This window comes from Oreochromis aureus, linkage group 13 (assembly GCF_013358895.1).
Source record: "Oreochromis aureus strain Israel breed Guangdong linkage group 13, ZZ_aureus, whole genome shotgun sequence".
NCBI lineage: Eukaryota > Metazoa > Chordata > Actinopteri > Cichliformes > Cichlidae > Oreochromis > Oreochromis aureus.
The window spans coordinates 34,059,729-34,077,693 of record NC_052954.1 but is presented as its reverse complement, the minus strand read 5'-3'; the positions used below and the strand labels follow the sequence as shown (position 1 = coordinate 34,077,693).

The 17,965-nt window shown below is 45.7% G+C and overlaps 1 protein-coding gene across 8 annotated transcripts in view; it reads left to right on the top strand.

Moving 5' to 3' along the window:
- Window positions 1–17,637, top strand: part of LOC116335527 (reticulon-1-A-like) — a 38,343-nt gene extending 20,706 nt beyond the window's left edge. For 7 of the 8 annotated variants that reach the window (XM_031759245.2, XM_039621429.1, XM_031759246.2 and 4 more), the window contains 6 exons: window positions 11,020–11,227; window positions 13,271–13,409; window positions 14,103–14,172; window positions 14,473–14,519; window positions 14,830–14,888; window positions 16,439–17,637. In XM_031759245.2, the coding sequence (XP_031615105.1) occupies window positions 11,020–11,227; window positions 13,271–13,409; window positions 14,103–14,172; window positions 14,473–14,519; window positions 14,830–14,888; window positions 16,439–16,481 (566 nt within the window). In that variant the 3' untranslated portion in view covers window positions 16,482–17,637. Of the gene's footprint in view, window positions 1–2,852; window positions 2,956–11,019; window positions 11,228–13,270; window positions 13,410–14,102; window positions 14,173–14,472; window positions 14,520–14,829; window positions 14,889–16,438 lie in introns of those variants that run through there. The other variant, XM_031759250.2, reaches the window with a different exon arrangement.
- Window positions 17,638–17,965: the final 328 nt, after the last annotated feature.

Genomic DNA, 17,965 nt, shown 5'->3' with positions numbered 1-17,965 from the left:
TAATAAGCTGAGCGTTTTTACAGTAATCCTGCTCTAAACACTCAGTTTATCGCAGTTTTTTTACACTGTTGGATCTGAATGATGTCACAGAGCTGGGATATCCCAAATATGGTAATCTCAGGCACAGAAGCCCCACCCATCTGTTCATTGTGGTGGCAGCCAATTGTAGCAATGTTGACATAAGGAGGAGGAGCTAAAACGGCAGGTACCAAGGCCCCGAATGAGAGAAAGGAGGATTGTTTGGAACTGTGAATCATGCAAAGCAGCTGTAGGAATAAAACAGGAAGTAGAATAGGTCCACTGTAGCATCATGAAGAACGACGTACTCGATTTAAATGATGCAGCCGTGCATGAGATGCTCTTTCAGGAAGTTCTTGTAGACCTTTCATAGTAAATGTTCGAGTAGTGAAGATTTCAGTGACGCAGTTGAACTGAAATCATATTTGTCTCGCTTTAATGTTTCAAAAGCTCAAAAATTCTTTCACGCTGCTCGCTGCTGACCATCATGTGTCCTTCTGCTGTTGCATCATCTGAGGTCACAGCGCTGCTTTCGCTTCCCCTGCCCGTGTGTGTGTGTGTGTGTGTGTGTGTGTGTGTGTGTGTGTGAGAGATTAATGAGCGATGGCCATGAAGTGACAGAACGTGTAGCCGTGAGGCTGTCGCACTGTGACTAAGCACTATTTGCTGTGTGTGTGTGTGTGTGTGTGTGTGTGTGTGTGTGTGTGTGTGTGTGTCGCTGCAGTGAATTAACTCAGTTTTATGTTGCAAGCTAGCCTGAGGAGCATCATCATCATCATCTTCATCACAGCTCAGTGACTCACCTTCGTCCTCGGTTCAGACGTTCTGAGTCTGATCGCACGTTTTTATAAATCAGACCGAGCTACACTCGAGTGATGCTGAGCTCGACTGTTGATGACAAGTTTTTGAGTATTTTGGTCATTTTTTTCCTGCAGAGAAACATTTCTACATTTTTCAGTTTAATTCTTCGGCTTTATGAGCGAGCTCCATCGAAGCTGAGGAGAAGGCAGCTGTCCAGCTCACAGCACTGACGACAGGCTGCTTTTATTTCTTTTACACGATCACATCAAGTCCTGTTAGCTGTCACGTTAGGCCTTTTTAAAATTTGAGTATACACATTGACCTCTTGTGCATCATCCACTCACACAGAGCAGGGACTGACATGTTTTCACACTCAAAGCAACGTTCAGCTGCTGGATCAGTCGATCAGGTTTATTTATACAGCACAAAATCACAACAACAGTCACCTCGAGGTGCTTTATATTGTACAGTAGACCCTACAGTAATACATACAGAGAAAAACAATCATATGACCCCCTATGAGCAAGCACTTTGGCGACAGTGGGAAGGAAAAACTCCCTTTTAACAGGAAGAAACCTCCGGCAGAACCAGGCTCAGGGAGGGGCGGGGCCTCTGCTGTGATTGGTTGGGGTGAGAGAAGGAAGACAGGATAAAGACATGCTGTGGAAGAGAGACAGAGATTAATAACAGATATGATTCGATGCAGAGAGGTCTGTTAACACATAGTGAGTTTATAAACCGCCAGCTCAACCTGCAAACATACAGAATAATTAGCAGAGTTCATAGTGGAGTAAACACCGAGCCTGTTTTGTTCTGATGGCGGGCTGGCGGCTGTTTGAACCCTCGCAGGTATCCACCGCGGTGTGACGACCGGCAGCGATGACGGAGCCTCTCTTACATCGATCAGATTACGGCGCTGAAGAAAACAAAGCATGCGTTGTGATGGATGACAGAAGTGCGATTTGCTGGCAGGTGAACATCGGCGCACAGACTGGTTGTAGCAGGTGAACTCGCTCGCTGGTCTGATCGTCTTCCTGCTTTCTCGTCTTACCTGAGGCTCGACGGCGAGCCTGGTCTGCTGGTGGTTTTTCCAGTCTCACTGGTTTTTGAGCGTCTGCAGCAGATCAACCCTGAGGACGAGCGTGCTGTCCCTGTCAGACACATCAGCACCTTTCAGATGCTCAAACTTCCTTTCATGGTTTATAGAGCAGTTCCCCATCCGCACTGTGTCGCTCAGTCACCTTCGCCATGATTTGAGCTTTCAGCCTTCGGGATGTTTGATCGTCTGACTCCGGAGCTTCGCTCTGTCGGTTTCTCGATGAAAAAAACGCCGTTAAAGCAGCCGCTCTCCTTCAGCACGCCGTCCATCAGTAACGTATGAACAAACGAACTGCAGCTCTCCCTGCATGCACCGGTGCAGGGATTGCTGCTGAACATGAGCAGATTTCATGTACCATCTGTTGGATTCCTCACTTTTCTGTCTTCTTCTGTCCTTCCTGCAGCTGCATTTGTCCTTCTACAGCTTTGTGACACGCTGCCTCCTCCTCTTCCTCCTGTGGCGATCATCCTTGTTAGGAAGCCTGTTTCTCCTTTCACACTGACCTCTGCTTCCTTAGTTTGTCTGAGTCGTGGAGGTTTCATTGTACTGACCTGCAGTCAGCTTCAGACATGCTTTGTTTTTTAATGCCTGCATGACGTGTGGAGTCTTCCTCACTGACCTGCTCCTCACTGCTGGTGAGGATTTCCTCATAAATTTGCTTTTTTCTTTGTATATTTTTGACGTTTTTGTCATGAATTTGGCCCCTCACCTCTCCTAAACTTGACCCTTTTCCTGGTAAATTTGCCCGTTTTTGGCTCGTTTTGATTTTCCTGATTTTGTTCATCTTTAAATGTGAAAGTTTTTTCCTCACAAATGTAAAACTTTCATATTAAACATGAGTAAACTTGACCTCCTGGTCCAGACCCTCGCTGCCTTCACCCGGCAGAGTTGTGTCCCGGGTTGAAAAGCGGACCCGTGCGGGCTCAACCTGTCCCAGCAGGGGTCCGTGAGTGAGACAGAGGCCTAACTGCGCATGCCCGGCCCCCCTCCTCTGTCTCACCTCTCTCAGCGGAGCTTCAAGATGGACGCCAAATGTGGTTAGTGTGGCTCTAATCTTTTGTTTACCGTCTCTCCTGTCTCCATCCGCCCGCTAGCGTCGCGTTTATGGCCGGTTTGCGTTTCCATGAGCACCGAGAGCGGGGCTCCTTTCGAGGCGGAAAAGGCTGTCGTTGAGTCGGGGAGGGCTGGAGGCGCACCGGGCCGCCTGCGGGAGGTCATGCCGGACGGTTTGACGGCTCGTCCCCGCGAGGAGGCGAGCAGCCGGTGGGGACAGACGGAGAGCATCCCGGGCAGAAAAATTAAAACATTTAGGGGGGACGGTATCCGTGTCAGAGAGGGGATTAAAGCAGCGGCCGGGTTTAGCTCGCTGTGATGCGGGTCTATTTTTAGCCAGCCTCCATCGCTCCTAGCACGCCTGCTACCATATGTAGCCAGGCGGACACATTTGGATCCCAGACCCTCCTCCACCTCCTCCCGTCTGTCTCTTCTCATGTTATGTGCTCGGTCCGAGTCTTTACGACCGCACGGTAGCCGGTCCACCGGCCGTCAGCCGGTGGCTAACGGCGTTAGCACCGAGTTAGCACGTTGAGCAGAGAGATAACTAGCTGTCGGCTAACGTAGCATCTGTCAGCCCACATGTAGCCTGTAAACGGGATGGTTCACCGGCAGGAGCCCGCCCGGCCTTTCTCGTGGCTCTGTGTAAATAACGGTGTGTCTCTGAAGGGGTTTGGAAGCCACTCTGATGGGCGTCAGTGAACGCACCATCAGAGCCAGTATAAAAACACTAACAGGGAGTCCTGGTGTGAAGCTCATCACACATATAATCTGCTCTCAGCTTTACATCTTTCATTTTAAGTGTTCAGAACAACATGAATACAAACGAAATCATTTTATTTTTGATGAAATGTTTCTGCTCTGCGTTTCTTTGAGCACATTTAAAATGAATCGCTCGCCTCTTTCCTCTGACACAGTCTGATTGTGTGGATGCCCTTAAAGGGCTTCCACACTATTGTTTTCCTGTTTCTCTTTATTCTTTATTATTATTATGTGTGCCTATGACAAGAGGCACACATATTACTATTCGTCGGATTTATTATTATTATTATTATTATTATTCTCCAGTTTCCGCCTGAAATTTTGCAGCGAATCTCGCCCCGCAGTTTTGAGACAAGCTTCATATATGTTACCTCATTTTGTGCGGCCTAATCTGGAATGGTGTGCTATGACTTTTGGTCTTTGTGAATGTTATAGTTTTTTAAATATTAATATTTTAGTGAAAATTTTCCCGCGCTCCTCTGCCGAACAGCTTTGACATTAGGGTTACATATGTTAGATCATTTTGTGCGGCTGGAGCTGGACTATTATGTCATGACTTTTGGTGTTCATGACTTTTATAGTTTTTTAAATATTAATATTTTAGTGCAAATTTAGGCCAATTCATCTTTTGGCGCCAAATAAACAGACTTCATTTGTGGTGTGTTGGCTCTCTCTAGTGGTATGCCGGGAGTGGTACAGCCTGTCTACCCTTATTTGGATTACCGTAATGATGACAATTTCAACGGTGCGCACAGCGTCGCTGCTTTCAGGAGCCATTGGAATTTTAAGGTTGCGCAAATCATTCAAAAGTTACGGTAATGCTTGGTGGAAAACTCAATATCCCACAATTCATAGCACGCCTCTACAGAGTGAACAATGGCGGCCACCACTGCGTTTTATATGTCTTTTATTCGTGTTTCTAGGTCACAAAATAAGCTTTTAAGATATTTTCAGGCGAGAATGTAGGTGTGTAAACTTCAAATATCTGCTTGTTTTATCAAGACATCCCATATTTAGCGACAGTGCTCTGACTACGTCGGTCCTGCCTGACAGCTAGCCGGCTACCTAGCTAGCTGCCGCACTTGGCTGCAAATGGATAGCGAGGGACTCTCTCTCTCCTTTCACCTCCCGGTCTCTCGCAAATGCTCGCATAGAATCGGAGTTACAGCTGGATGTGGAAAAATAACTGAGTTGTTTGGTGGTGGAGCTACAACAGAGGGCAGCTACCCACCGGTGTGTGACAGAAAGGACATGCCGCCAACGAGACATATGAGGCCGGGCAGGCGATTGCTAACGCGGTGGTCAATCATGGATCAGGAAAGCGAAGGCAGGAGCGTGAGGTGAACTGAATTTCAGGTAAGAAGTTATGAACTGCACTCTATTTGGGTCAGATATAAACAGAGTTTAGGTGTAGTTTATTTAGCAGCAGTTCTCTTATGTGTTGCTGATAGTCGGCTAGCTAGCTAGCGCCGCTAGCATAGTTAGCTCGCGCCGCTAGCAACCCTTCGTGAAAAAGCACCCAGTCTTGGCTTATATTGAAGCGGGTGAAACTCGTGTCAGCACCCGGTCGCTCTCTATTTGGGTCAGATATAAACCGAGTTTAGGTGTAGTTTATTTAGCAGCAGTTCTCTTATGTGTTGCTGATAGCCGGCTAGCTAGCTAGCGCCGCTAGCATAGTTAGCTTTCGCGCCGCTAGCAACCCTTCGTGAAAAAGCACCCAGGCTTGGCTTATATTGAGGCGGGTGAAACTCGTGTCAGCACCGGTCGCTCTCTATTTGGGTCAGATATAAACCGAGTTTAGGTGTAATTTATTTTCGTTGACCTTTACAATCGTAATGCCAATGGTGTTTATATACAGCTGTGTGCGCACTAAGTTACTGACGTTGGACTTTATTTTATTCATTAGGGTTAGTTCATAGAGTTGCCGTGCCGCATAAACGGAATCGTCCCACATTCAGAGAAAACATTATGATTTATTCTGTCGTTCTGAAGCCTCCCTGTCATTCTCTCGCGTGTTGAAACGTCAATCATGAAACTGATCAATGATCGGCTGTTCGCTCTTATTTATCGCGCTAAACAACAGCAGCACGTTTAAGCTTGATCAGCTGTTGTTAGAATTCTTTTGATTTTAATTTCTAGTATCAGCTGATGTTTGCTGGAGCATGAAGATGAAATCAGGAGATGTCCTTACTGAATCATCAGAGCTGAACTGGTGATGGAGAAACAGGTTTACACTTTAGGTGACATGAATGAGTTGAAGGGAAGTTATGAGTTGTTTCTGAGAGACAAAGACCAAGCTCCTTTTTTGTGTAGCTGACAGCTGGTAACTGTGCAGGGGCGGATCTAGCAAAGCTTTTAGGGGGAGCTAGGGCATTAACAGAGAAAGGTGGACACAAAGATATACTTTTCTTTCTTACTCTCATATAAAATATTTAGCTTTTATTAAATAGTTATCTGAATCTCACAACCAAAGTTTGTATAATAATACACAGGATTGGCTGTAGACCATTGTTCATAATTCAGAACACTGTGTAAAAATAACAAAAACAAAAAGTGAATGCATGTGTGAAAAGTGGTCTATAATGTAATGCTTCAAAGTGTGTTCATGCAAACATTGTCGGGTCTGCCGTGGTACAATGGGACTTCTGCTCATGAACCTGTGTGCACAGCTGCCTGCAAATCGGCGCTGTACAAAGTAACTTCATCTTTACACAAAACTGTAAGCTGTCATCTGTGAAGCGTGAGCGGTGTTTGTTTTACCATAGTTCATGGTGGAGAATGGCTGCTCTTCTGAGTTTTGCTCTCTGTAGCCGTATGAATGGCAAACTACAGTGATTAGCAGCTGCATAGGCACACATAAAATTTCTTCTGAAATTTTCGCTTTCTAGTTATTCTTCTAGTTGCTTCCGTACACTTTTTGGCACTTAACTACTCCTTCAGTTTTCAGCCGATTTTCGCCATTCAAACTTTAAAAATTCTGCTCTTTCTGCTCTTTCCGGCAATGACTTTTGGTGCTCATAACTTCTATACTTTTGAGATATTGAATTTTTTTGCAATATTTTTTGCCCATTTCTGCCATATTATCAGTGGCCTCACTGATTTTCCTTGCCGGGTTGACCTGTGTTTTAGCTCAGTGAGATGAGCATCCGTTCTCAGACTGGGAGGCCGGGTTCAAATCCCGCTTATGGCAACATTTCTTTCAGTTAACAGTTAAACTTTTTAACTCTTTTCAACACAAATTTAAGCTTTTTCACCCCTTTTCAGCACAATTTTCAGTTTTTTCACCACTTTTCAGCACAAATCCCAGCTTTTTCAGCTGTTTTCAGCAAAAGCCTCTTTTCAGCAGAATTCTGAAAAGAGTTCTGCAGAACTCTTTTCAGCAGAAATTCTGCTGATTGAACTCTTTTCAGCAGAATTTTCACCCTTTTCAGCCCAAATTCTGCTTATTCACCTCTTCTGCAAAATTTTCAGCCTTTTCCCCTATTATCAGCACAAATTTCAGCTGTTTTCAGAAAAAACTCTTTTGAGCAGAAATTCTGCTGATTCACCTCTTTTCTGCAAAATTTTCAGCCTTTTCACCTCTTAGCACAATTCTCAGCAGCTTCTGCTCATTTAAGCAGAATTGTCAGTCTCTCCACCTCATCTTTGTCAGAATGACTTTGGCTCAGTGAGATGAGTTGCTGCCTTAGGACCGGGAGGGCCAGGTTCGAATCCCGCTTAGGGCAATGTTTTTTTCAGCAAAATTTCTCTGTCTTTACCCCTTTCAGTAGAAGTTTTGGCTTTTCACCACTTTTCAGCAAACATTTTCTGCTTCTTCAGCTGTTTTCAGCAGAATTTTCAGTTTCTTCACCGCCATATAACTTTTTGCAAGTTTTCAACTTTTTCAGCTTTTCAGCAGGCAACTTCAGCGTTAAGGCATCCACACAGCATTTTCGGAGGAAATGCAAATTTTTCTAGTTTACTTTGAGTTTGTCCTGCATGTATTAGCACACTTACAGTCTGGTGTATTTACATTAGTTTTTATACTGGTGTCCTTGAACAGGCAGTGTTAATGTTATATAAAAGAAAAATCACCTAAATTATTTTAACTGGACTTTGTAAAGTCAGGTTTAATTTATTTAAACACAGGATTAGCTGTAATCGAAATGTCAGGTCCAAACACAGATGTTAAATGTAAAATAAAACCCAGGAGCGGTCTGACTGTAAACTCAACAGTATAGAGGTTCATGGGCGTTTCAGTATTTATATTTTTGTCATTTTAAGATGTTTTTACACTGCAGTGCCTGAAACTCCAGGTTTGGTGTTTTATTAACAACACAACAGTCTCAGATGAGTTTGGTTTGTTTGCAGTCTGAGTGCAGAGGTTGGACTCGCTCGTGTGTTTCTGTCAGGAGCGTGGAGACTTAAAACATTTTATGTCATCCCACGAAAAGAAATGAAACGTGCACGGAAACAAACTGCTGTTAGGCTAACAAGCCCTGGAACATGTGGCCCGGGGAACCTGAGCGGTGTAGCTAAACAAGTTCATCCAGGCTGGATGGAGAGAACCTGACACCGCAGTGAGCGGCGTGACCACAGCGGCCGTCAGCTGTCTGTGTTAAGCCTTTCTGCTTCAGTGTTTGAAGCATCATTTGGATCTGCAGTGTTGGGTTCGCTGTACTCAGCTGTGCGTCACAGAGTTTGAAAACGTGTTGATGTTGTTTCTACCTCGCGATCAGAGCCTCCCGCTGCGTGCGGGGCTCCTTCAGTGAAATCACGACTGTTTTAAACGGAGTTCACGTTTAAAACGTTTTCCTTCAGCTGAGAATCTAAAGCTCGCTCAGAGCAGACACGGATGACGGGATCGGTGAAAACGAGCTCTGAGCATGACCACCTCCGGTCCAGGATTCAGCATCTGTTACCATGGTGATGGAGCTGGGATAGCAGCCATGTGCCGTCCTTTCATAAAGTGTGAATTATTGATTACTGGTTGGACTCAATCGCTGATGTTAGCTCGTAGCTGAAATGTGTTTAAACATTTTTGCTGTTAGTCAATCAAGTTGTCCAAGTTCACATATTCATGCTCAGTATTTATTCTGTATCTGCTGCATATTTTGGTCTTTTGAGAAACTGAAAGTCAGATTAGATGATTTTCATCCTTGTGACGTTTTCTTAACTATAAATGTTCATTGTTGAGCGTTGCATTTAATCACCTGCTGCTTTCAGCTTCTTAAACTTAACTGCTTCTGCTTTTCTTTCACACGTCTGACAGCAAACTGTGATTATCCTTAAACTTTAAAAAGCAGCTAAATGACTGACATTTCACTCTTCTGGAAGAGTTTTTGGATTTTGACTTTTGGCAGCAGGTAAAGCTGAGGCACACCTGAGCGGAGGAACGGGCAAACGTCTGGGGTGTTTTCAGTTTTTCAGATTTGCTTGCTTTCCTCTGATGAAATATAAAATTTCAGATATAATGTTTGAACATTTGATGATATGGATTCATTTTCTGGAGTATTTCGGCCCGTCGTCTCTCACAGCAGCTGTCGTCGTCTCACTCTGAAGGATCCGTTTGCATTTTAAAGCTGCTTTCCTTATCACAGAGCACATTATCTGGTGGCTCTCTGAATGGTGCCGTTTATTCTTTGGCGCTTTGTGGTGCGTTTGAACTCTTCTCCCTGACCTGCTGCAGTGAAACGTCTGCGAGCCTGCAGGAAATGCACCGCTCTTTCACTTCTAATATTGTCCGCTGACCTGCCTGGAATTCTCTGATGAAATATAAGCGTGCTCGAAGGAGGTCATGAGCTCAGCTGTCGCTCAGGAGGCGCTGACCTCCCCACTCGCCTTCTCAGCGCCCGTCAGAGAGGGGAGGACTTCCTGTCAGTCAGGAACCTGCAGATTTTTAATTTTAGTTTTTTAGTTTCATGATACTGCTGATTGTGTTCAGCAGTGATAATAAAGCCTGTAAGAGTCTGACCTGAAGCTCAGCAGGGACAGTGCTCTGCACTAAATTCATTTTTATTATTATTACTTTATTTTCAGATTATGTGCAAGGTTTTCTTTCACTCTGCAGTGTGATACCTGCAGCAGGTGTCAGTAGGCCACGCCCCCAAGCGGACGCAAACATAAGCCATGTGCTCAGTAAGCGCAGCTGTTACACTCCACCAGACTCCATTCAGAAAAACAGGAATTTTACATCAGAGTGCACACGAGCGTTTTACTGCTTCTGCCACGACTCAAGTGTTTAAATTCACAGCTGCGTGACGTGTTAACACAGGAAACACACAAAGGTAGTGTGCTGTCAGCTCGGCGTGGCTCTGCCTGCACGCTGCAGGAAAACCCAGAGCGCCATTTAGATGCACAGGGAGCGTGGGGGCAGAGCTTCAGGAGGAGCGCAGGTGAGACATGCCTTAATGCAGCTCAGCATCAGTATAAACGATGATGTTGTACCCAGACTGAGCGCTGCGCTCTGAGGTTCTCGCTTTGTTTGAAATCTGCATCATTTTTACCACAGACGGCTGAAAATGATCAGGGCGTGTGCTTTCATGTGTCAGGCAGCTGTAACACAGAGCTGATTATTAACAGGCGCCTGGCCCCAACCTCAGTGCTGAGCTGGAGGAGGAGGAGGATGATGATGCGTGTCTTCCGTCATCGCTGCTGTAGGCTGCAGGTAAAAATGAATCAAAGTCCCAGAGAGACAGAAAAGAGGGACTCTGAGTCAGCTGCTGCAGGGTTTTAAACTCTGGATGAGGCCAAGCGTGACCTCTGACCCTGGATGCTCTATGATAAGATGATGTCATGCAGCGTCCATGTGAGAGGGCAGAAAATCTGACTGGTTTCAGCTTCGCCCTGTGGGCACTTTAAAGTCGGACTCTGTTTCCTCCCGCTCGTGTCTGCTGACGGTCTCGTGGTCGCTGATCTCTGATCTGTTCGTCCCGCTTTAACAAAAACAAGGAAAATGATGCAAATCACCAACAAACAGGGAAGAAGAGCTGGAAGCTTGTTGCAGCTGCAGGAGGAAGCAAACAGTTTATCTGGGATTGGATTTGGTTTCAGGTCATGGGCGTCACACGCAGCTCAGTTTGATATCGAATAACCAGTAAAACTTTGGCCTCGTAATGTTTGTAGAGTCATAATAATAAAATCGGTGGTCATGATGAATGTGGACATTCACCTTTGGAGCAGGAGCTCTGAGGGGAGATCAGGACAGCATCACCCTGGAGTCACTGTGCAGATCATCAGTTAGAATATCTAATGTCACAAACTGTTTCTTGTCCCGATGACGGTTTTTGCTGCTCTTCCCGCTGCAGTGGTGGATCTCCTCTACTGGCGTGATGTGAAGACCACGGGCGTGGTGTTCGGCGCCGCCCTGCTGCTGCTCCTCTCCCTGACGGTGTGCAGCATCGTGAGCGTGTGCTCCTACATCTGCCTGGCCCTGCTCTCAGTCACAATCTGCTTCAGGATATACAAAGGCATCCTGCAGGCCATCCAGAAGTCAGATGAGGGACACCCATTCAAGTGAGTACCGCCCGTCTGCAGAGTTATCAGAGGTTTGAGTCCAAAAGGTCGGAGTTTATTTTTCCATGTTTTTTTGATAAATGTCTAAAAGTGTCAGACAGTGAGAGTCGTGCGTGTCCACGGGAGCTGCTGAGGGGAAATTCAGCTGCTAAAACCATAGTAGGAAAGCTGCAGCACCTCCCTGTAGCTCCTCCCAGCACCTCCCTGTAGCTCCTCCCAGCACCTCCCTGTAGCTCCTCCCAGCACCTCCCTGTAGCTCCTCCCAGCACCTCCCTGTAGCTCCTCCCAGCACCTCCCTGTAGCTCCTCCCAGCACCTCCCTGTAGCTCCCAGCTCTGCATACATATTGGGCACCAACATAAAACGCCCAAATCCTAAAATACGACACAGTTGGGTGTGAAGGACACACACTGGCCTCTTCAGTTTTAGGGTCAAAGGTCATTAATAAAAACAATCTGTTCTGAGCTGCTGGAAAAACTCGAGCAGTTTCATCGGCACCGAGTTTCCATAAAATCTGTCTCGATGAGACAAAACGAAGCAGATCTTTGATAAAACAAAACAGGAAATAAAGGTTTGTTTTAAAACACCAGGAAAATCCTCCTGATGGGATTTAACCAGCAGGAGGAGAAACAGGAGGAGGTTTGAGTGAAGGAGGAGATGAAGGTTCAGCATTCATAGATTGGAGTTGAATGAGTTGGCAGGCACAGAGTGGTGAGGGACAGGAGGTAAAACATTAAAAGCTGTGTCTAAGTTTGGGTTTGGAAGCCGTGCGAGTCCCCGCTCGTCAGATTTCATCAGGAATTTAAACCCAGCCAATCCCGTTAGAGAAATCAACGACCTGATTAATCCTGATTATCAGCCGGAGCTCCGGCTCTCTGCTGCTCCTGTTATCCTGTTAGTCACGCCTCACATCAGATACGCTCCTTTCTCACTGCAGCAGTGAAGGTCAAAGGTCACGCTGAGCTCCTCGTTTCTTTGGTGGTTTGTTCCCTCAGACGGAGAAAAACCTTACGGTGTTTCCTCCTCCTCGCTGCAAACCTCAGGCTGTTTAATGCAGATTAGCATAAACACAGAGTCGCATTACGTCTGACTTCCTGCAGATTTCTTCGTTTTTACTCAGAGGAGACGTGATCGTGCAGCAAACGCTCCATCTTTACTAAATCAGCTTCACTGAATATTCACAGCAGACGTGTCTGTACCTAAAAATACGACTTTCTAGATTTTAGCGTTAGCATGTAGCTCACACTGTAGATTTATTAGATTTAAAAACAAATGTTGAAGTTTTAACCGTCAAAGCTGTGAACTTTGCAAAGTTGTGTAAAGCCAGAGAAGTGATGGTGTAACCTGCGTGGAAATGTAACCATACACAGTGTGGATCAGCCGCCAACGGTCACTTCCTGTTACACATGTTTGCTTTCTTCTGCTGCTGCAGTTTTCCAACGTGCGTACACCTCCCAGGATAAACAGTATTTAGTGTTGCTCTGCAGTTTCACCACCGCAGCAGCAGTACTGGTGCCGTCTCTTCCATTAGACATTGAACTGCAGGCTACATCGACACATTGTTAGAGAGGCGAATGAGTTATTTATCGTAACAACGTGAAAACGGCCTGACTTCATCAGTTTGTTCCTGATCAGCGTGTCCAGCGGTTGATCTAGAGTTCGAGCGTACATGATTCATACGACCAGAGAGCGTGACGGTTTTATTGATGCAAAGAAAAGTTTTACTGAAGTTGAGCTTGGATGTTATATTTTTCTATAAAAATTCAAACTAATCATCGATATAGAAGAAAAATGTAGAAAAAATATATTGTAAATGTCTTAAATGACACTAAAGTGGTTAAAATGTCGACGCCCCTAATAATGCACACTTTAAGCATTAATAAAGTTTAAAAGGGTGAGTCATAAATACACGTTTCATATGAAGGGGAAATGATCTATAGTGGCCAAAACACTTTGGGGCTGACTCACTCTGCCTCTGCTGGACGCTAGAGGAACTGCAGCATATTTTTACAGTGTTGACCTGCTCCTCTGCTGTGCCCCGCAGGCAGTATCTGGACCAGGAGGTGGCGCTGTCTGAAGACATGGTCCACAAGTACAGCGACGTGGTTCTGGCCAAGCTCAACAAGACCATCGGTGAACTGAGACGCCTGTTCCTGGTCGAGGACCTGGTCGACTCCATCAAGGTGAGTTTGAAGGCTCGTGTTTCTCTATGTGTCCCGCAGCTCCACCCACAGCTCCCCCCGCAGGACGCAAGCGCTGCGTCTGTGTGCGCACACGGGCTCGTGCTTTTTGAGGCTGTGTTAATGAGCAGCACCTGCACTGGCTTACTGTGAGTGCAGGTCAGCGTTCAGGCGGCTCTGCAGCTGTCGGGGGCTGTCGTCGCCTCGCTGAGCCCCTCCCACCCCCCGGCCTGCTGTCCAAATACAGAGCTGCAGCTCAGCGGGCAGACGCGCCGCCAAGATTCCCTTAGAGGGTAAAAAAAAACTGATAGTTTTAATCCCTCCAGGAGCCGCTTCGAGCCTCAGGAATGTCTCACAGGCAGGGTGCATTCTGGGATAACCCCGCTCTTCTTCTGCCTCTGCTCCCACTTCCTGTTATTGTCCTGAGTATTTCCCTCCGCATCAGCAGGTCACTAAATGTCACACGTGTTTCAATGAGCCTGCAGCCTGAGATGGCACACTTTAACTGTGGAAAGTATCCGTTTACATCACAGCTTCACAAACACAGCCACCATGACTCCACCTCTTAACCTTTGACCCTTCAGTGTGTTAAACCACTGTTCTCTGATTCCTGTCACAGTTGAGCTTGATGAACCTGTAGTTGTATTCATGAAGTACTCGAGCCTCCGCTGACTCATCTCTTCTTCTCTGATTCAGTTCGCTGTGTTGATGTGGATCCTGACCTACGTCGGCGCCTTGTTCAACGGCCTCACTCTTCTTATTCTGGGTGAGTCACAGCAGGGACGATGATGGCACCAGTCTTAGGGTGGAGGTCTCAGTGTGTTCTCTCCCTTTGACTCCATCTGGTGGAGATTTTAGGAACTTAAACTGGTCGATTTTGTCTTTATTCATCACATGACCAAAACGAGATCTTTTGGAGTCAAATCACAGATAAATGTAATGTTTATTGAAACAGGAAGTCCCATTAAGATGAACTGGTTTAAAGCGCAGACACAGTTTGAGGTTTAGATAAAAATACTCGAGTAACACGAACCACACTCAGCCACCTCCTCTTCTCCTCCTGCAGGTGTGATCGCAGTCTTCAGCTGCCCGATTATCTATGAAAAGCACCAGGTGAGGGCTCATTTTACCCACAATGCACCATTCTGTCTGCAGGTTTGTGAGGGTGTTTAATGCAGCTGAGAAATAAACCACAGCCAGTAAAGACGTTCTCTACTAGTTTTTATTATTTTACTGTGAAATACAGAAAGAATGTCGATGATGGAGGTGCTCGTTCTAGTTTTAATGTGTGTGTGTGTGTGTGTGTGTGTGTGTGTGTGTGTGTGTGTGTGTGTGTGTGTGTGTGTGTGTGTGTGTGTGTGTGTGTGTGTGTGTGTGTGTGTGTGTGTGTGTGTGTGTGTGTGTGTGTGTGTGTGTGTTCCAGGCTCAGATCGACCATTACCTGGCTCTGGTCAACAACCAGATCAAAGACGTCGTTGGAAAGTAAGTGAGCAGCAAAACAGCAACTTCCTGTTCTCAAAGCCAACAAAACCACTGTTTTTAAATTAAGTGTCTGCTGTGGTGGAACTCACAGTGGGCCTCGCGGTTCACAGTGGGCCTCGCGTTTCACAGTGGGCCTCGCGGTGGGCTGTACTGTTGTAGACTCTGGTAGTTTCATGTCTAAGAGGAGCTGCAGAGCAGACTGACACAGCTGTGAGGATGAGCCCTCTGAGGAATATCAGCTGTTCATGAGGATTATTGCACTCATCCACTTTCCCATCTCCAGTTTTATTTCTGCTGATGCTGTCGGATCAACGAGACTGATGGTCACATGGTTTCTGCTGAAGGCTCGACTTAAATGTTTTTCTTAACTTTGTCAGATCAAATCCAACAAATACGTCCAGGAATATTTATGATGCAGCAGGGCCTGCTCTTAGTGAGGCTCACGTTAGTTTCCCAGCTCCGAGTCTCTCTGTGGGAGTGACGGGAGAACGATGTAATCAGAGTACTCGGACACATCGACTCGCTCCCTCCAAACAGCTCCAAACCCTTTGCTGACTTCCTCCATGTCACTACCCGATCCGTACCGGAAACCCGATCGGTACCCCGCATGCGCGAAAGGTGTCTACTTCCGGTCGAAGTGTTTTACGATAGTTACGGGTCAGAGTATCTGTTGAGATGTTAAGAATAATAAGTGTCTCTTAAAATGTTTGCAATAATGAAACCTTTCAATATAATGTAGACAAAAACGAAAAATAAAAAGATAGTGACGGATCAGGACTCCCCGATCCTTACTGCGCATGTGCAAAGTCGGACCGTACAAATCAGGTCTACCCGATCGGTACCGCGCATGTGCAGGGGTTTTCTTCTTCTGTTCGTTTAATGGCAGTTTACTTCCCAGTGTAAGAGGATACCGCCACCTGCTGACCGAGCGAATGAACCCTATTGTAAATGAATTAGCGTCATTACAGACGTGTGTTAAATTTGATTAAGTGATAGTCGAGTGTGTTTATGCTTGTCTGTGTGGAGAGGATTGATTGGAATAGTGATGATGATGTCTGCTATCACTGTCAGTTGTCAGTAAACACTTCATCTGGCTGATTAATCTTCACGTGACATATTACAAAGTCTGTATTACTAACTCTGTAATTAGGCGCCATTCTTCTTATTTTACGGCGCTAGGAGCTAACCGTATCATATGTCGCAATGTTGGTAAAGAGAGGAAGTGACGTAAAATTTGCGCATGCGGGGTACCGATCGGGTTTCCGGTACGGATCGGGTAGCGACACCCCGTGCTGCTAATATCTGAAGTAAAGAGCAAACTCCCCTCAGCTGTAATCTGAATCATGTGATGTCACAGCGTGGTGTCCGACTCACAGCGAGCCTGCAGACGTCAGACTCGTGTGTGCTCTGCGGTTTGAGCGGCCGCTGTGGCGATCAGACTTTTGATCGTAGCCGATTATTTCATGACCAGACGTCTGATTTTAACATCGACTTTGATGTTTGTGTTTGTGTCTCGTGCTGACGGCTCGTCTGTTCTGATTCGTTCACAGGATCCAGGCGAAGGTGCCCGGGATGAAACGCAAGACAGAGTGATGTAAACAGGAAGTGGGAGTTGGATTCAGGAAGTCCTGAGCCAGATGATTTGATTGAAGGATGGGGGTGTGTGGGTGGGTGAGGGGAGACGGGGTGGATATGAAGGAAGGCTGGAGGAGGAGGGGGAGGGGTTTGGCGTGGACGCAGCCCTTCCAACTGCATTTGTTAAAATAATAAAACATTTTTTTCCAGTTCAGAATTCCTTTTATTATTTTTGTGTTTTCTGGGAAAGTTGCGGCCGTGTGACGACTCCGAGGTCAGCTCGATGATTTTTCGCTTCCCCCTCCCCCGTTTGATTTTTTTTTTTTCTTTTTAAAGTCGAGTTTTGAAATGTTTGTTTCTGCGCTCGAAGAAACGCATTTGAATCTTGAACGAACCCTCGCTCCCTCCACCCGGTGCGCTGTGGGAGGTCGGCTGCTCCTCGGCCGGGTTCGGGGGATCTGTTTTCTGTTTTTGGCTTTAGGTTTTCCAGCTGAAGGGTTCGTCTTCGCGTCGGCTGCGGTCGATGAGCGCGAGCGGCTGGCGGCGCCTCTTTTTTTTGTTGTTGTTTTTTCGGTCTGAATATTCTCGCTGATTTTCGGTGTATTTTTGTGATTTCCTGTCGTGTCCCTGAAGCTTGGAGCTCGTTCCTCGGTACGCCGGTTCCGCCTCGATGTGACGAACGACGGATTCGCGAACGACGTCTTTGACTCCTGATGAGGCAGCGGGGGGAGGGAGGAGGGTTGTACTACCTTTTAAAATCTTCATCGCTTCTGAGTAACTCTAGTTAGAAACATCTAGAAATCTTTGCCGGACGATTTAAACACATTAATTACATAAAAGTCGTTATTTCCACGTCATCGCAGCTGTCTAGTGACAAACTCTGGAAGGAACGTTTACATTCATCACCATCAGAAAATATTTAAAAAGATTTAAAAAAAACAAAACAGCCATGGGATTAAAATAACCATTCTGTCTGTGGAGCCGTTATCTTAATAAAGTTGCAACTTGATGTGACTTTTGGGAAACCTTCAAGCATTTGTTTGTTATGCAAGTATAATTGTGAATGATAAACTTCATACTTCAATTGTGACGATAAAAAGCTTCCAGCCGGGAGCCGTGTTTGTGGAATGCATTGTGAGATGTAAACAATTATCAATAAAGCTTCTAGACGAAAGCCCCGCTTCCTCGTCTGTGCGTCACTTCCTGTTGCTTGTGAAATACGGAAGCCTGTTTGTGCCCAAACAATATGAACAAAGGAAAGTACAAATTAATTTTAAAAAATGTAAGAATTTCCACCAGTTTGATGTCTTGAATCTTAAACTGTAAATGCACACAGGAACATAAAAACTACAATATTTTTAAGTTTTGGTAATGACTTTCAATGATGAGCTGGATCAAATTAGACTTTAGAAATGTTTTAAATCATGATTAGAAATGATCATTTAAAATTAATCCATATTTTATATTTAAAAATATTCTGCAAGTTTAATCTTTAATATTCA